At 49.3% G+C, this 15,174-nt stretch overlaps 1 protein-coding gene across 1 annotated transcript in view; it reads left to right on the top strand.

Annotated features, from left to right (window-relative positions):
* The first annotated feature begins 3,559 nt into the window (after positions 1 to 3,559).
* The window catches only part of ADRB1 (adrenoceptor beta 1), a 30,479-nt gene continuing 18,864 nt past the window's right edge, over positions 3,560 to 15,174 (top strand). Inside the window, exon 1 of the mRNA XM_054163675.1 lies at positions 3,560 to 4,841. Coding sequence (XP_054019650.1) covers positions 3,564 to 4,841 — 1,278 coding nt within the window. The 5' untranslated portion in view covers positions 3,560 to 3,563. The remainder of the gene's footprint in view (positions 4,842 to 15,174) is intronic.

The raw sequence follows: 15,174 nt of genomic DNA, 5'->3' as shown, positions 1-15,174 counted from the left end.
ACCTGCCTGTCCCCAAAACACCAAGCTGGCAAAAGCAAATCCTCTGCCTCCAGTGCTACCCTAACACTGCAACAACAATGGAAGGGGTTAGCTCCATGGCCCAGCCCCATTCCCTGTCTCCTGCCCCACTGCTGGTGCTGCTGACATTACCCAGGGCAGTGCTCTGCGTGTAGATGCATACTCATGCAACAGGACCCTCATCTGGCAATCTGTTCTGCATGGAAAGAGAGGCAGGACAAGCAGGAAGCTGTGTGCAAAGCATCTCAAAGGACTGGGTTTAAAAATATACCTAGATAACCCACTTCAGTTCCTGAAATGTTGAAGCTTCACAGCTCATGCCAGCAGAGTTCCTGAAATGAAATACATAAATACATTTTTATTTTCATTGGATCAATTCATTATCCTCTCTGCAACACAAGACTGATCTGTCCTTATAATTACTGAGAGTTTGGGCTCTTCTTATTATTCCCTGCCCCCCCCTTTTAATGACTTCCAAGGGAAAAAATAAATTAGTTGCTCATTAAAAAACTGTGATCTGGAGAGCAAGTAGAAACAAACCATTTCAGTTCTGTAAGCCCTTTTTTTTTTAACTGACATCCTTAAATAATATGCAAACAAAGGGATATATTAAAATCACTTTCAAGAGCTGTCTGGATTACCAAACACACACACACACAAAGCCCCACCACAAAACCCTCAAACAATAAACAACAACAACAAAACAAAACCCAAACAAAGAAGCAAAAACCCCTCCCCAACCACAACAACAGTGAAATCTGGAGTGAAAGGAGATTTGCAACAGGTAGCACTGGGAAAGGGGTTAAGCCCACAGCGATTCTTTGGCTGCTCCGTGCTGCAAGGGCCAGAGGGATGTTCTGTACAGAAATCATTAATTTGTTGTTTTCATTATCAAATCATTAATTTGGGGTTTGGTTTTTTCCTTTGGAGATCCATCATTTCCCAAAGACATTCTGGCTCCAGCTCTGATCTGGCATTGCAGATTGACACATGCTGAACCAACAAAGATACTAGGAAGCACCACACAATTATGTGTCTTCTGGCTTATTAGAATAGGATAGGACAGGATAGGAAAGGATAGGAAAGGATAGGATAGGATAGGATAGGATAGGATAGGATAGGATAGAGTAGAATAGAATAGAGTAGAATAGAATAGAGTAGAATAGAATAGAATAGACCAAACCAAGTTGGAAGAGACCTTCGAGATCATCACGTCCAACCCACCACCCAACACCATCTAATCAATTAAACCACGGCACCAAGCACCCCATCCAGTCTCCTCCTATATTGCACACTTGCTAGTAATTTCCTTGCCTTCTCCAGCCTTTAAGTGTATGTTCTCTTATGGTGAGATGAGGATGTCCAGCTGGGAATCTGATAGGACAGCTTGATGGGCAAAGAGCCGGCATTTGGTTAGTTTAGGACATTTATTAACAGTATACTATAGCCATAATGGGCCTGAACGGGCAACAGATGGATGATGCTCCAGGGATAGAAAGCAAAGCAGCTATGTGGTATCCCCAACACTGCTTCCCACTGTCAGGGTCATTTTTGGAAAAGTATTTAATTTTTTTTTTTTAATCAGATTTTTATCTGACTGATTTTTCCCTAAAATGGACTATGCACATTCCCAAACTTCATCCAAGCATCTCAGCTGTGCAGGCTTTGGTGCGGTGATGCATGGCAGGGCTCGTATCTGCTTTAAGCGTTTTGGCTAGGTTTAGGAAACAAAGAATTGTTTCTATCCCACAGCTCCACTCCCCTAACCTGGTTTCATGTTATTATTGTTTTTAAATTCAAGACTACAAGTACTAGTGCCTGGCAAATATTCCTAATCACAATCTTGCTGCTTTCCATTCAGCATAAGGTCTCCCCCTGGTCTTGAAGCTGTCATGCATCCTGCCCTTCCCACCAAACAGAGTCGCCCTTTGGTCCAGCAAATGATGACCAGCAAAGCAAAGTCCATGGGAACACGAGGGAATGGTTTGCCAAGCAGCAGGTCTATGCTGGTGTGTGCCCTTTAGTCAGGGTTAAATAAACACCATGCAAATAAATAAGTAAGTAAATAAATAAATTGTTCCTAGGTTTCAACCTTGTAAATCAAGCCTGGAAGGGATTTTTATGGGAATAACTGTGCCTTCCAGTTACTGCCAGTGCTGTGGAGAAAGTTTGGTGTTGCTGTAAGGCATGCCAACGATTAAGAGAAAACAGAGAGGGGACATTGCTCTCCTTTACCCAACAGCTCTTTCAAATTATTTTAAGAGGTTGAAAACAGAAGTAAAACAGTTAAATGCACCCAAGAGCAGTCTTCCAATTTTGGAGCCAAATAGAGGGCTGAGCAGATCAGTGAAAATCCACCCCAACTAGTTCCTAGCAGCAGCAGGTTTCATGGAAGGAGATGGGAGGCAGGCAGGGATTTGCTCGGGGTCTGGTTTTGGGGCATTACAGCCCTGGGATGCTACAGGTACTTTGCTGCTTCTTATGAAGTAACAGCCCTAAGGGCAGTCCCTAGGTTCATTGTGGTTTGACCAGACTGGGTAAAAGCTACTGCCTACATTTTTCTAAGCCCAGAGAAATCTGTTGGGTGAGGCAGAGGAAAGCCAGAAACTGTAGCAGGGACTTCCAGCTGCAGCCCTGCAGTGGATTGTTCTGGCAGGGAGGGGAAGCTGGAGCAAAGAGGGCTCATGACGATGAGATGTATGGGACAAGACACCTCTGCAACACCTTCCAGGTTTTGCATGGGGGCCCAGAAAGAGGGATTCCCGGGGTGCCCAGGCTGGAGCAGGAGGCATTGGTGACAGAAGACTGCAAGGATGGGGCTTGTCCCCGATGGGACATCCCATGAGAGAGTATCCATTGTTTTTCAATGGAGAACGATGATGAAAGTGCTGGTATCCGGTATTTGATGCTTTCCAGGTGTAAAGAGGGGGAGCACCTGCTCCAGCAGCCTGCATAGGTTGGAGGGCTATGGAGGTGTTGCGGAGGGGGATCTCTGGCTTGAGATGTTCTCCCCAGCACTTATGCCACCTTCCCAATGCTGGGCGCTCAGAGCCCACTTCCCTTGGGGCTCACAGCATGCTCCCACCGAGCACGGGAGCGTGCACCCACCCTGCCAGCATCCCCTGCCTGTCCCACAGCTGCTGCCCACAGCCAGCCTGTGTCTGTGCGCGGCAGCGGCGAGCAGGGCGCTGGCAGAGCAGAGATAAGGGTACGGGCAGGGAAGAGGCAGCGGGACGGGCAGGGATCGGGAGAGGCGGACAGACAGGGCTACGGGCGGCGGAAGAGACAGAGGTACGGGTTGGGGGAGCAGGCGGCGGGACGGGCACGGGCACGGGCAGGGCGGGCAGCGCGCGGGCAAGGCGGGGCGACCCCGCCCCCGAAGTGCCGGTTGGCGGCGGGCGGTGACGCGGGGCAGGGCGGGCCGGCGGCGCGGCGCGGGGCCATGCGGCAGCCCGGGGCGGCGGCGGCAGCGGCGGCAGCGGCAGCGGCGGCGGGGCCGCCTTCCTGCCCGCGGCGCGGCGGCGGCCGGAGCGCCCCGCAGAGCCATGGGCGATGGGTGGCTGCCGCCCGACTGCGGCCCCCAGAACCGCTCCGTGGCCGGCGGCGGGGTGACGGCGGCGCCGCCGCCCGGGAGCAGGCAGCTGCCCGCCGAACTGCTGTCGCAGCAGTGGGCTGTGGGGATGAGCCTGCTGATGGCCCTGGTGGTGCTGCTTATCGTGGCCGGTAACGTGCTGGTGATCGCAGCCATCGGGCGGACGCAGAGGCTGCAGACCCTTACCAACCTCTTCATCACCTCGCTAGCCTGCGCAGACCTGGTGATGGGGCTGCTGGTGGTGCCCTTCGGGGCCACGCTGGTGGTGCGGGGCACCTGGCTCTGGGGATCCTTCCTCTGCGAGTGCTGGACCTCCCTGGATGTGCTCTGCGTGACAGCCAGCATTGAGACCTTGTGTGTCATCGCCATTGACCGCTACCTGGCCATCACCTCGCCTTTCCGCTACCAGAGCCTCATGACCAAGGGTCGGGCCAAGGGCATTATATGCACCGTCTGGGCCATCTCTGCCTTGGTCTCCTTCTTGCCCATCATGATGCACTGGTGGCGAGATGAGGACCCCCAGGCGTTGGAGTGCTACCAGGACCCGGGATGCTGTGACTTTGTCACCAACAGGGCTTACGCCATCGCCTCCTCCATCATTTCTTTCTACATCCCCCTCCTCATCATGATCTTTGTGTACCTCCGAGTGTACAGGGAGGCCAAGGAGCAGATTAGGAAGATTGATAAGTGTGAGGGCCGGTTCTATGGCAGCCAGGAGCAGCCGCAGCCACCCCCACCTCCTCACCACCAGCCCATCCTCGGCAACGGCCGAGGCAGCAAGCGGAAGACTTCCCGCATCATGGCCATGAAGGAGCAGAAAGCCCTCAAGACTTTGGGCATCATCATGGGGGTGTTCACCCTCTGCTGGCTCCCTTTCTTCCTGGTGAACATTGTCAACGTATTCAACAGGGACCTGGTGCCAGACTGGCTCTTCGTTTTCTTCAACTGGCTGGGCTATGCCAACTCTGCTTTCAACCCCATCATCTACTGCCGCAGCCCTGACTTTCGTAGAGCTTTCAAGAGGCTGCTCTCCTGCCCACGGAAGGCCGACCGACGGCTGCACAGCAGCGGTGGGGAACTGGCCCACCTGCCTGGGGGCTTCATCAGCACCGTGGGCTCCCCTGAGCGCAGCCTGGGAGGGACCTGGTCTGACTACAACGGGGGCACGAGGGGCGGCAGCGAATCCAGCCTGGAGGAGAGAAATAGCAAAACATCCGATTCGGAGTCCAAGGTATAGGGTGGGTATGTGGGGGCCCTGTCAGAGCCGGGGCACGGGGAAAGGCAGGCAGGGAGTTCAGAGAGGAACAGAGAAATCCCCGGCAGCTGCGTGGTGGTAAGGCTGATGCCAAGCAAAACTGATCCCTGGCTTAGCAGGGAGAGAGCGGGTGTTTACTTAGGAATAAAAGCAGGTGAACTCGTGTAGACATACCTCATCCGAAACTACAGCAAACAGGAAACCCACTGACCGGAGAACAAAGAAAATAAACAGCCCATCCCAAAGACAGCCAGCTTGTGTTTAGGAGAAGTGCTTTCGGAAGAGGCTGTGGCTGCGGCACCCTTCGCTCGGGTGACTTGTCCCAGGACCGTGCCGGTGGCTAAACCGGAGCGTGGAGGTGCTGACCTTTGGCTGCTGTGTTTGGCTGCAGCTAGGGTGCCAGCCACCCCCCACCTTGCCCGGGGCAGTCGAACACCCCGAGTGTCTTTTCCCTCACCCACAGCTCCAAGCAGGTTTTTTTTTGGGGGGGGGGGGGGAGGTGCAGGGTCCGTGCTGCAGGTGCTCCAGGCAGAGAGTACGGACTCGGGGACAAGGTGAGCTTTAAGCATGGGGTAGCCGTGCTCCCCTTTTCTGCAGAGTAGCAATGAAGGACGATACTGAGTAACGAGGAGCGCAGGTATATTTCGAAAGGGGGTAAAAAAATTTAAACCCAACTCGCACTCCTGTGCTTTTTCCTTCTGCATCAGCAAGCAGCGAGCTATTGTGCTTATCTCCCTTGGCCAGACAATTGCAGTCAGGCTGAGAAACTTCTACCTCAAACTGTGCATATTGTACAGGGGAATAAACGGACCATGTTTATATTAAACAGCATATTTACATACCACTAAGAGTGTTTTATGAAAGGGGGCAGGGGCGAGGAGCCTTCTGCAGTTCATTGCAATTACAGATGAATGGGGAGGGGAGGGGGGGGTGAGGGAGGGAGGGAAATCCTGGCAACAACAACAACAATTTACTGCACATTTATTTTATTTTTTTAAATGGCAACCAAAGCCATTTGGTTTTGTGGTTTTTTTGCACAGTGTTAAGAGTTGTGAAGTTATCTGAGGATGCTACTTGCACACACACGTACACACACGCAAAGTGAAAATGAGACAGAGGTTTGAGTGACACCAACCCCGGAGATAGTTTCTGGTTTTGTCTGCTCTGTTATAGTTTTTACTGAGAGAGTGACTTTAAAAAAAAAAAGAAACAAATAAATGCTATTTTATGAAGGTACTGTAAATATACCCATATGATAAATTAAAATACCTTAAGAGACTTTATGATTTTTTTTTTATTTCCCAAATGCCCACGTGGAGCCTGCTGTTATTTTAGCACTCGTGTGTCCTTTCCATTCTCCTTCTCTGTGTGTGTTTTATAGCATATTTATACTCTGGTGCAATTTACTACTGTGTAAGTAATTGGTCGATGTGCAATAAATACCATTGCAGCACAAGCGAGCGTGTCTCTATAGGGTTTGAAACAACACCTACCTGTAATGGGAAGAACAGCGTTTGTTTTCGTCCAGAGATGGCTCAGATCACTAATACAACTCTACCTAATGGATTTTCCTGACACAGGGTGGTGTAAAAAAAAACAACACACGTGTTTTGAACCTAATAAGGTTGTGTTCCTGTTGCACCGAGGTCTGCTGACTTCCCTTAAAATTAATGGCTAAAGGCAAGGTGTTTCCACTCTGATAATGAATGCACTCATTTTCTGTAACTGTTGCTTTCTAGAATATATTCATATTTTTTGTTGCTGCTGCTGCTGCTGTTGTTTTTCTTTCTTTTCTTTGGTTTGGTTTTGGTGGGGGGTTTTATTGGTTTGGTGTGGTTTTTCAGGGGGTTTGTATTGGCTTGTGTTTTTCATTTGGGTTGGGTTTTTTGTTTGGTTTTTTTGGTCTTGTTTGTTAGGAGCATGCAGCTGGGAGTCAGGAGAGCAGAATGTTTTACATTACAGAGGATGCTTAATTTGAGAGCTAAAAATGGTCTTGTGTAGAAAGAAATCCCCGCATGCTGTGCACACCACCCCAAGTCCACCTCGTGCCAGTGATGGGCTTGATCCTGCCCAAATGAGGTGGGTGGTGTCTGCTTGATGAGACCAAGTCCTGGTGCTGAATGTGGAGGCTGGGGGAGACCCCTGCCCAAAAAGCAGCTGGAGGAGGTTTGTGCCCTGTAAGGGGAGAATGCAGCCAGGGAGCCAGTCACAGGAGTCCTGACTTTGAATCTCTCTTACTGTAAAAAAGGAGTTAACCTCTGAGGCAATGGCTGGGGCATAACTGGAGCAGGATTAGACACTGGGACAGACTTAAACACCACTGAAACCTCTTCTTTGTCACTGGATGAAAATAAAGCTGCCTAGCTTGTAGATCATGAGGCTAATGGCCCTGTGGCTTCAGTGTACTGCTGACAGCCACATATTCCTTGAGGGCCAGGTTACAATAACTGAAAGTTATACTGTGGACTGATCCAAGGAAGGAGGCATTGTGAGCAGAAGGGCTGCAGATTTGCATCCCTGGCCCAAAAGCTGTCTTCCTTTATTGCTTTATGAAGGTACACTGTATCCTTGTGGTTTCATAAATTTTTTTTCATGGCTGCAATGAATGCACGGCAGAGAGAGCAACAAAGAGGCAGTGCAGAATAAAAGTAAAACCATTTTTAGCTTTATTAAGCTCAGAAATCCACTTGAACTAGAAATCAGCTCCTGGGAAGAGGACTTTGCAAAGCAAGTTCTTTAGGGTGGTGGCCAGTGAGTTGTTTTGGAAAGTATTTGCCTTTTTTCTTTCTTTCTTTTAAGTAAGGAATTTGTCCTTTGCAATTTCTAATGATGTATTTTCAGGGAAAAAAAATAAAGAAGGAAAAAACAGTTACACTTTATATGCAAGGGCAAAATAAAGGGACCAGGGAAGTAAATAATATCTGTCCATTGATGTCACACTGGGGTTTGATGGGAGCTGCAGTTAATGGTGTCTCCCTTGATGACAGTCAACTGGGCTCCTTAAAATGCTGTGGTGACATCACATTCAGGGCCAAGTGAAGCAGGCTCTGCCACTAAACTTTTATTTGTCTTTCTTTTTTAACCTGTTTTAGTCTGTGATTTCAGCAAAGACAACAGGACCAAGAGGGTGCACAGGATGGCAATGTCTGATGCTGGCAATTGTAGCAAGATGTTGGCTGCACATGTTGGGGTCAGGATGGGATAGAATAGAATTAACCAGGTTGGAAGAGACCTTTGAGATCATCGAGTCCAACCTATCATCTGACGCTATCTAATCAACTAAACCATGAGGAGGCAGTGCAGCCATCCTGCACAGTGAGGATTGTAGGAAGCCAGAGCAGGGCTGAGTCCCTGCTGCTACATAGAGCAGGGCAGGATCTGGTCCCAGCACCCATCTGGGAGCTGAAGTGACTGTCAAGCCCTCATCCTTAGTAGGATGATGGATCCTGGGGAAGTATGGTACCTACTGCATGGCGTGGGACACCCTAATGGACTTGGCTCTTTGTCTCATAAATCAGTCTACACACATCATTTTAACCCTCTGAACACTCATGTCTTTAGACTTTAAAAGGTAATGAAAATTTTGGCTCAACATGGTCCAACTTAGGCAGGAAATTTATGTCCAGAACTTGCTTGGCTTCTCCTGCTGAAGCTTGTGCTGTGCCATGCTTTCCCTGGACGAGTGTTATGGCATTGAGAAGCTGAAAGATGGAATGAGTTGTGCCCACAGGCCTCAGGACGGCCAGCTGTGTGACCAAGGTGCTCAGGATTTAGCTGCTGTTGAGTTTTGGCCAGTTGAGGTCCTGCTGGAATAGTCTGGAGGCTGTTGTGTTGGGTCCCCTGATAGACAGCTCAGATAATCCACCTGGCAGCATGGGTGGCAGATGCTGGCCTGTCTTGCACGGTGTAAAAAAGGTGGTGGCACAGTAACAGTGTGGACAGAGCAGGACATGTGGCACGCACGTGTGTGAGCAAGGGGAGGCTGCTGGCGAGCAGTCTGCCACGGATCACTCTCAGAACAGGCTGTTCTCTCCACGGAGAAGAAGGATACTCTGAAAAGTGTTATGGGGCAGCTGAAATACTCCGGAGGCAATGAGTCAAAAGCTCACAAGGAGTATTTTTTTCCTGACAAAAACCAGACATGGATTAGCAGACATGGAGCTGCAAGTCAGAAAGTATAGGTGGTAGGCATGCGGCTGCACACGTACGGGGACAGGCGAGTAACAGCAAACAGCCACAGACCTGCAGCGAAGGGAGACATAGGTAAAACAGAAAACCACTCAAAGAAAATGTCCTGCCTCTGCCAGGACCAAAGTTATTTGGCGAGGGTGACTGAGACTCCCACGTGCAAGACGTCCGATTCTCAAAGGCGCCGACCGCACTCCAAGCAGTGTTTGCTCAGCACTCCTGAAAAGAAGGCTGCATCTCTCCACGTGCTTAAATGGGAATATATTGGATGGAAAGCCTGGCTGCAGTGCTCTGTGTGTTCAGGGAAGTTAAGGATGATTGAAAGAGTGGAACATCTTCTGTATGAGGAGAGCCTGAGGGAGCTGAGGGCTCTTTAGCTTAGAGGAGACTGAGAGGTGACCTCATCAATGCTCATAAATGTGTAAAGGGTGAGTCCCGAGAGGATGGAGGCAGGCTCTGCTTGGTGGTGCCCAGTGACAGCACAAGGGGCAATAGGTGGAAGTTGAGGCACAGGAAGTTTCACGTAAATATGAGGAAATTTTTTTCCCTGTGAGGGTGACAGAGCACTGGAACAGGCTGCCCAGGGGGGCTGTGGAGTCTCCCTCTCTGGAGATACTCAAAACCTGCCTGGATGCATTCCTGTGTGATCTGGCGTAGGTGATCCTGCTCTGGCAAGGGGGTTGGACTGGATGATCTTCCGAGGTCCCTTCCAGCCCCTGAAATTCTGTGGTTCTGTGAAGGATGTCTTGAGACTCCAACCCTCAGCACCAGCTGACTGCAGCTCCAAGCAGTAACTCATGAAGAGATGAAACTACAGGCAAAAACCCAAACTGATCTCTGAGCTGTGCCCATGGCTCACGGTTCTGCTGCAGACACTGCTTTCCCTTTCGGGTATGCATGTGTTTTCAAGCAGAAGGGTTACTTCTTTATCAGCTCTTTCTCTTTTTTTCTTTCCTTTTTTTCCTTTTTTATATCCCCCCTAAACTCTCTCTGAAGCCATGGTTTTTATGAATAACTTTGAAGTGGCTATTTTGCAAGCTGCACACTTTCTTAGTTTATTGTAATCTCCCGTCCAGGGGAGTACGCTTTACTTCCTTCATGTAATGTATCAGCTGCAGGGCTGGAGATGGCGCAGCTATAAACTGAAAGAGCAGACCTTCTTGAGGCCAAATGAGGTCAGGCATCATTGCCACTGGGAGCAGAATTTGACCTGATAATCTAATCTTACACCAGAGACTATCTCCAGGAAAGTATTGTTACCAGCAGCAAATGACCTCTGCTAATGAAGGTGGAGCAATTAGTCCTAGTCAACGCTGTCCTGAAAATGTTAACTGCTAAACAACAGTTAACGTTGGATAGCTCAAATAATGAGTGTTTTGTTTGCTGGTGTGTGTTAGGTGATGTGTTGGGAAATAATTATCCTTTGACTAGCAGCCAGCTTTGTACTAATCAGAAAGAAGAAGTCATGTTCTGTTTGAAGGACTACACCTAAAAATAGCTCTGTTACCACCACATCAATGAGCCAAATGAAGCGAATTCACGGAGGCCGCAACACACCTTCGCTTTTCATCCCAAAAACCTCATTGTTGGGCTGGAACTTTCTGTTTGATCGTGTCAAATGGTGCTAATGTGATCCCCTGCAATAGCACTGAGCACACTTCCCCCCAAGGAGCATTACCCTATGCACCACTGAGTCGCTTTCAGAGCCTGCCAAATTCCTGAACGCCCCAGGAAGAAGTAAGGAGTCTTTCTCTTTATATAAACAATCACATATATAATGTAAGATCAACCCTCTCATATATAATGGAAGATCAACCCTCCTGCAGAAGAAATGGATACACTTTTCATTCAAGAGGCCTCTACGAGGAGCAGCCATGGCAACAACAGGTGATTTACTTGTGCAATTTGGTAACTTCAGGCTGTCAAACTGCTCAAAAAGTCAGCAAGATGGGGGAAAAAGGGATAAAAAGGATGATGCTGGCAAGAAAGCACAGGTTTGTCACTGCAAACATGAAAAAGAAAAAACTACAGGTGTTACCTTTTACTGGTGAAGTCTAACTGGTTTGGATAGAGTCATAGAATTGTTAGGGTTGGAAGGGACGTCAAAGATCATCCAGTTCCAGCACCCCTGCCATGGGTAGGGACATCTCACACTACATCAGGTTGCTCAGAGCCACATCCAGCCTGGCCTTAAAAACCTCCAGGGATGAGGCTTCTACCACCTCCCTGGGCAACCTGTTCCAGTGTCTCACCACCGGATAGAGGTGTACCAAGCAGATACACTACAGAAACACAGCTCAAGAAGTGTGAGAGGTGAGACATTTTCAACCCAGGACCATGCCACCAAGGGCAACTGGCACCTGAAACATGCCACAAACATATGATTTTTTTAATAGCAGCAGCAGACTAAAGCATATCTGAGTGGCTTCTTAGATGCTGTAAATCAGCTCCCTGGCCTTCCAGGGTGTGTGCCTCCCACTTAGCATGTCCCCCCTCCCCTCTGAGGGACTTCAGCTTAGCACTGAGTTGTGCAGGACCTGGAGCATTTCCCCAGCAGGAGGTGGCCCCTGGCACCCTCAGGAGCAGGAGTGCTGTGGGGTGGATGTGTGGGTGCTGCTGGATACGCCCACGCTGCCTCAGCTGTGCCGGGCGTGCTGGTGCAAGCTGCCAGCCACACCACTGCCCTGAGTCATCACTCTGCCCTGCAAACAGCAGCAACAGAATTGGGCCCATTGAGCTGGAAATGGAAAAGTGTTTGGGTTTGTTATGTAAACTGGTGATCAGTTTCCTGGTTCACAGAAACTGGCAGTTTGGTACACACCTTCGTTCCGCAAACTGCCATTTTCTCTTCCTCCCTGCTTGGCTCCCAGCTTTTTTGTGGCGGTGTTTGCTTACTTGGCCTTAGCACCCAGCAGCACGAGTTTTGCAGCCATGCCCCAGCACTCTGCATCCAGACACAAACGGTACTTGGTGCCAGGCAGTGTCTAAGTTTGGGCGTACCCATTCCTTCCAGGACTGATGCTCGGAGTTGCTAACAGCAGCTGCACCAAAGTGCAAACACACTTGATAAACAGGAAGTTAGTCCTGACATCCAGATCCACAACCTGAAGGAGAAAACAGGCTCTTACCCAGATTTTTGCCACTGCCATGGTTAGCAGAGCATCCCAGACATAATGATGTGCCTTTCCCTTCTGATCCTGTGTAATGCACTGGATCCTGTTGTCCTTAATGAGATTAAACGAGGATTTTCTACTAGTTTGGTGCTCCAGCCATTAGCCACTGTTGTGTGTCTCCAGGCAGTGATGCACCTTTGCTTGCCTGGTGCAGTGTCTGTCTCACAGCTGTGATATGTAGACTTCTTCCTACCAAAACTATGTTGATAAGTTGCCTTAAGCTCATTGGCACAGTACTCTGACAGGCAGCTTTAAGTGTATACACCAAAGAGGCAATCAGAACCACTAAAGAGTTCAAAAATCTCAGCAGCTGCTAGGTGTATAAATATTTCAGCTATCAACAAGTCATTTTGCAGGGCCATGCAAGTGCTGCAGACCTCCCAGAGGCTGTCAGCTGCCCTCCCTCCCCCCCCCCAAGTGGGACTGCAGAAGACGCTGCCACTGTAAGGAAAAATTGCAAGGACAGCACAACAGCTCACGACAAGAGATTTGCCAGGTGGTAAAATTTAACAGCGCTTCATCACCAAAATTTAAAGAGCACTCGTTAAGAAGAAGGACTGGAGACAAGCCTCTGGCAGGATTTCCTAGTGGGGAAGGGATAGCAGTGTTCTGGGTTAAAGTTTCCAAGTACAGATGGGACCCTTTGTTGACCAGTCCAAGCATGCAAGCCGTGGTGGTGGACAAATGCTGCCACCCCAGCCCTCCCTGGTGCTCCTTCTGCTCCCATGTAGGTGTATGACACACCCCCTCTCACTTGCCCAAGTGTTGGAAGACACCCCAGAAGCGTCCTGTGACACAAAGGTGCATGCCAGTCCACGTCCCCTCGCTGGTCTCACTGACCCTCCATTGTCCTGTGAAGGGAGGAGTGCTTCCTCTTGGATTGGAGCAGGTAAACTAGAAGACATCCCATTGTTTAACAGCTCACCCACTTACAAAGCCCGCCTTCAGCGAGGGATATTTTGTTTGTCTGCCCTTCCCCTAAATACTGGATTGGGAGCCATCAAATAAAATCCCAATTAACTGTCTAACAACAGGAAGCTTGGTGTGGGATGCAGTCCCTGGCAGGTGGCTGCTCTCGCTGCAGCACGGCGCTGGAAGAGAGGGGGAGGCAGGAGGGCTGGTGGAGGGACCTGTTGCTCACATCCCCCTCTGACTGAAGCATCGCTGGCACCCTGACAGGTTTCCTTCGTCAGACTGGGACATTCACAACACCAGCGTGCCCAGGCTGCACCTGGAATCCTGGATTGGGCAGGGGAGCAGCTGATCTGCTCGTGAGTCAGCTTGTGTCGAATCCTTGGGCTTTTTGGAGCTTTTAGCTAATCTTCGATGCAAGGCATCTGCTGCTGCAGTAATTGCCAGTAGCAACAGGTATTTTAACAGTGCTCTAAAGCACCTTGAGAGGATCCATGGGAGAGGTTTTGTTCCAGTTTCATCACCAGATAGTTATCAGCTTGCTGGCAACAGGGTGAATGCGTGTCTCTGGTTTTCAGCATCAGCCCAGCCCAGGGCCGGTGCTCACACCCTTCCCTCCCCAGCCCTCAATCCCCTGTTGCATGCCCTGCTGCCTGGACTGGCTCTACTGACCTTGCAAACACATGGGCAATAGGCTCCTCTGGATGAAAACCAGCTCTTTCAGAAAAGATTTGTTTCATCTGATCCATGCAAATTGCATGAGCAGAGGTAATGGCACAAGGGGCATGGGAACATGCGGAGTGCTGGGGCTCAGATTGCCTGTTCAACCCTGGCTTCATTGCTGCAGTTAGGAAACTCGTGTCTAGTGATGATATTGCAGAAGCTGAGACCCGGACCAATACCCTCTGGCCTGTTGTTTTGCCTGACCTACACTGCAAAAGCAGGACCTGCACCCAAACCTTCCCTCCCTTCAAGGGCTGCTCTGAATATTATATTCCTAAGCTTAATGACTAAGCTATTAAGCTTCTCATTGCATGTGGAAAGGGAAAATAAATGTAATTTTTGAACAAATATTTGTGCAATAGAAGAAAAACACGATTTAAGTCTGATTATCTGCTGTGTAGCTAGATCACAGTGAAGAGCACAGAGCAGACTCCTCCACTTTTGGCAGAGATCGGGACCAGGAGAGCTGAAAGAGCAACTCAGGTACCGGGTGACAGCACTAAGCTGTCTCCAACTGCAAGAGGGTGACATGGCAACGAGCCACGGTCAGTGGAAAAATAATTCCCCAGGAAGATCAGCTCTGTTTGCCCAATGTCTTTGTGTGCATCCTAACGCTGATGGGCACTACTGAGCTGCTGGTGACTTGTGAGTAATCCCTGTCATGCGTGTCTGCTGGCGGATGATGTTTAACTGCTTTTATTCCTGCGCTCTTCGCTCATGTGGGAGCGAGGAATGTGGTGATAAAAAAGGCTGGAATGGTTTCAACGCTGGGTAGTTTCCATTAATACATTTCTCATTATATAACACTGCCATGACTGTACAAAATCTGCTAAGGTGCCTTTTAGGAAGGTGGAATGTTTCTGCATAGCCATAATTAAGAAAGTGGCGTTGCAGAGCAGGTTGAGCTTTGATCAGGTAGTTTTTAATTGCACTGGATGTGCTTGGGCTGTTGATTGGTATGGAATATTCCCCTTTTTTGGCCTTTATGTTATGAGGCACCTCATAAATTAAGTGGTTGATGTTGTCAAAAGCATGCCATTAGCACTCTGAGCAGATAATCCCTATGGTGGCCTCACTGGAGTCTATCGCAGGGCCTGTCTTCAGATAACAGCCTGGAAGAGGAACAATGGTGCTCCGAGCTCCCAGGGACCTCCACTCCTTGGTTCTGTGCTTCAGAAGAGAAAAATTATCATTATCTGCATGGCTCAAGCTCCCTTTGAAATGTGATTATTTTTTACTCATACACTCCAAGTATTTTTTACCACGATATCAGTGAGAAACTTGAAACCCCCTTTGAGAAGGGAAAGATTTCC

The sequence above is a fragment of the Dryobates pubescens genome, chromosome 8 (assembly GCF_014839835.1).
Source record: "Dryobates pubescens isolate bDryPub1 chromosome 8, bDryPub1.pri, whole genome shotgun sequence".
NCBI classification, from domain to species: Eukaryota; Metazoa; Chordata; class Aves; order Piciformes; family Picidae; genus Dryobates; species Dryobates pubescens.
Note: the sequence above shows the minus strand (reverse complement) of the source record. Positions and strands in the feature narration are given on the sequence as shown.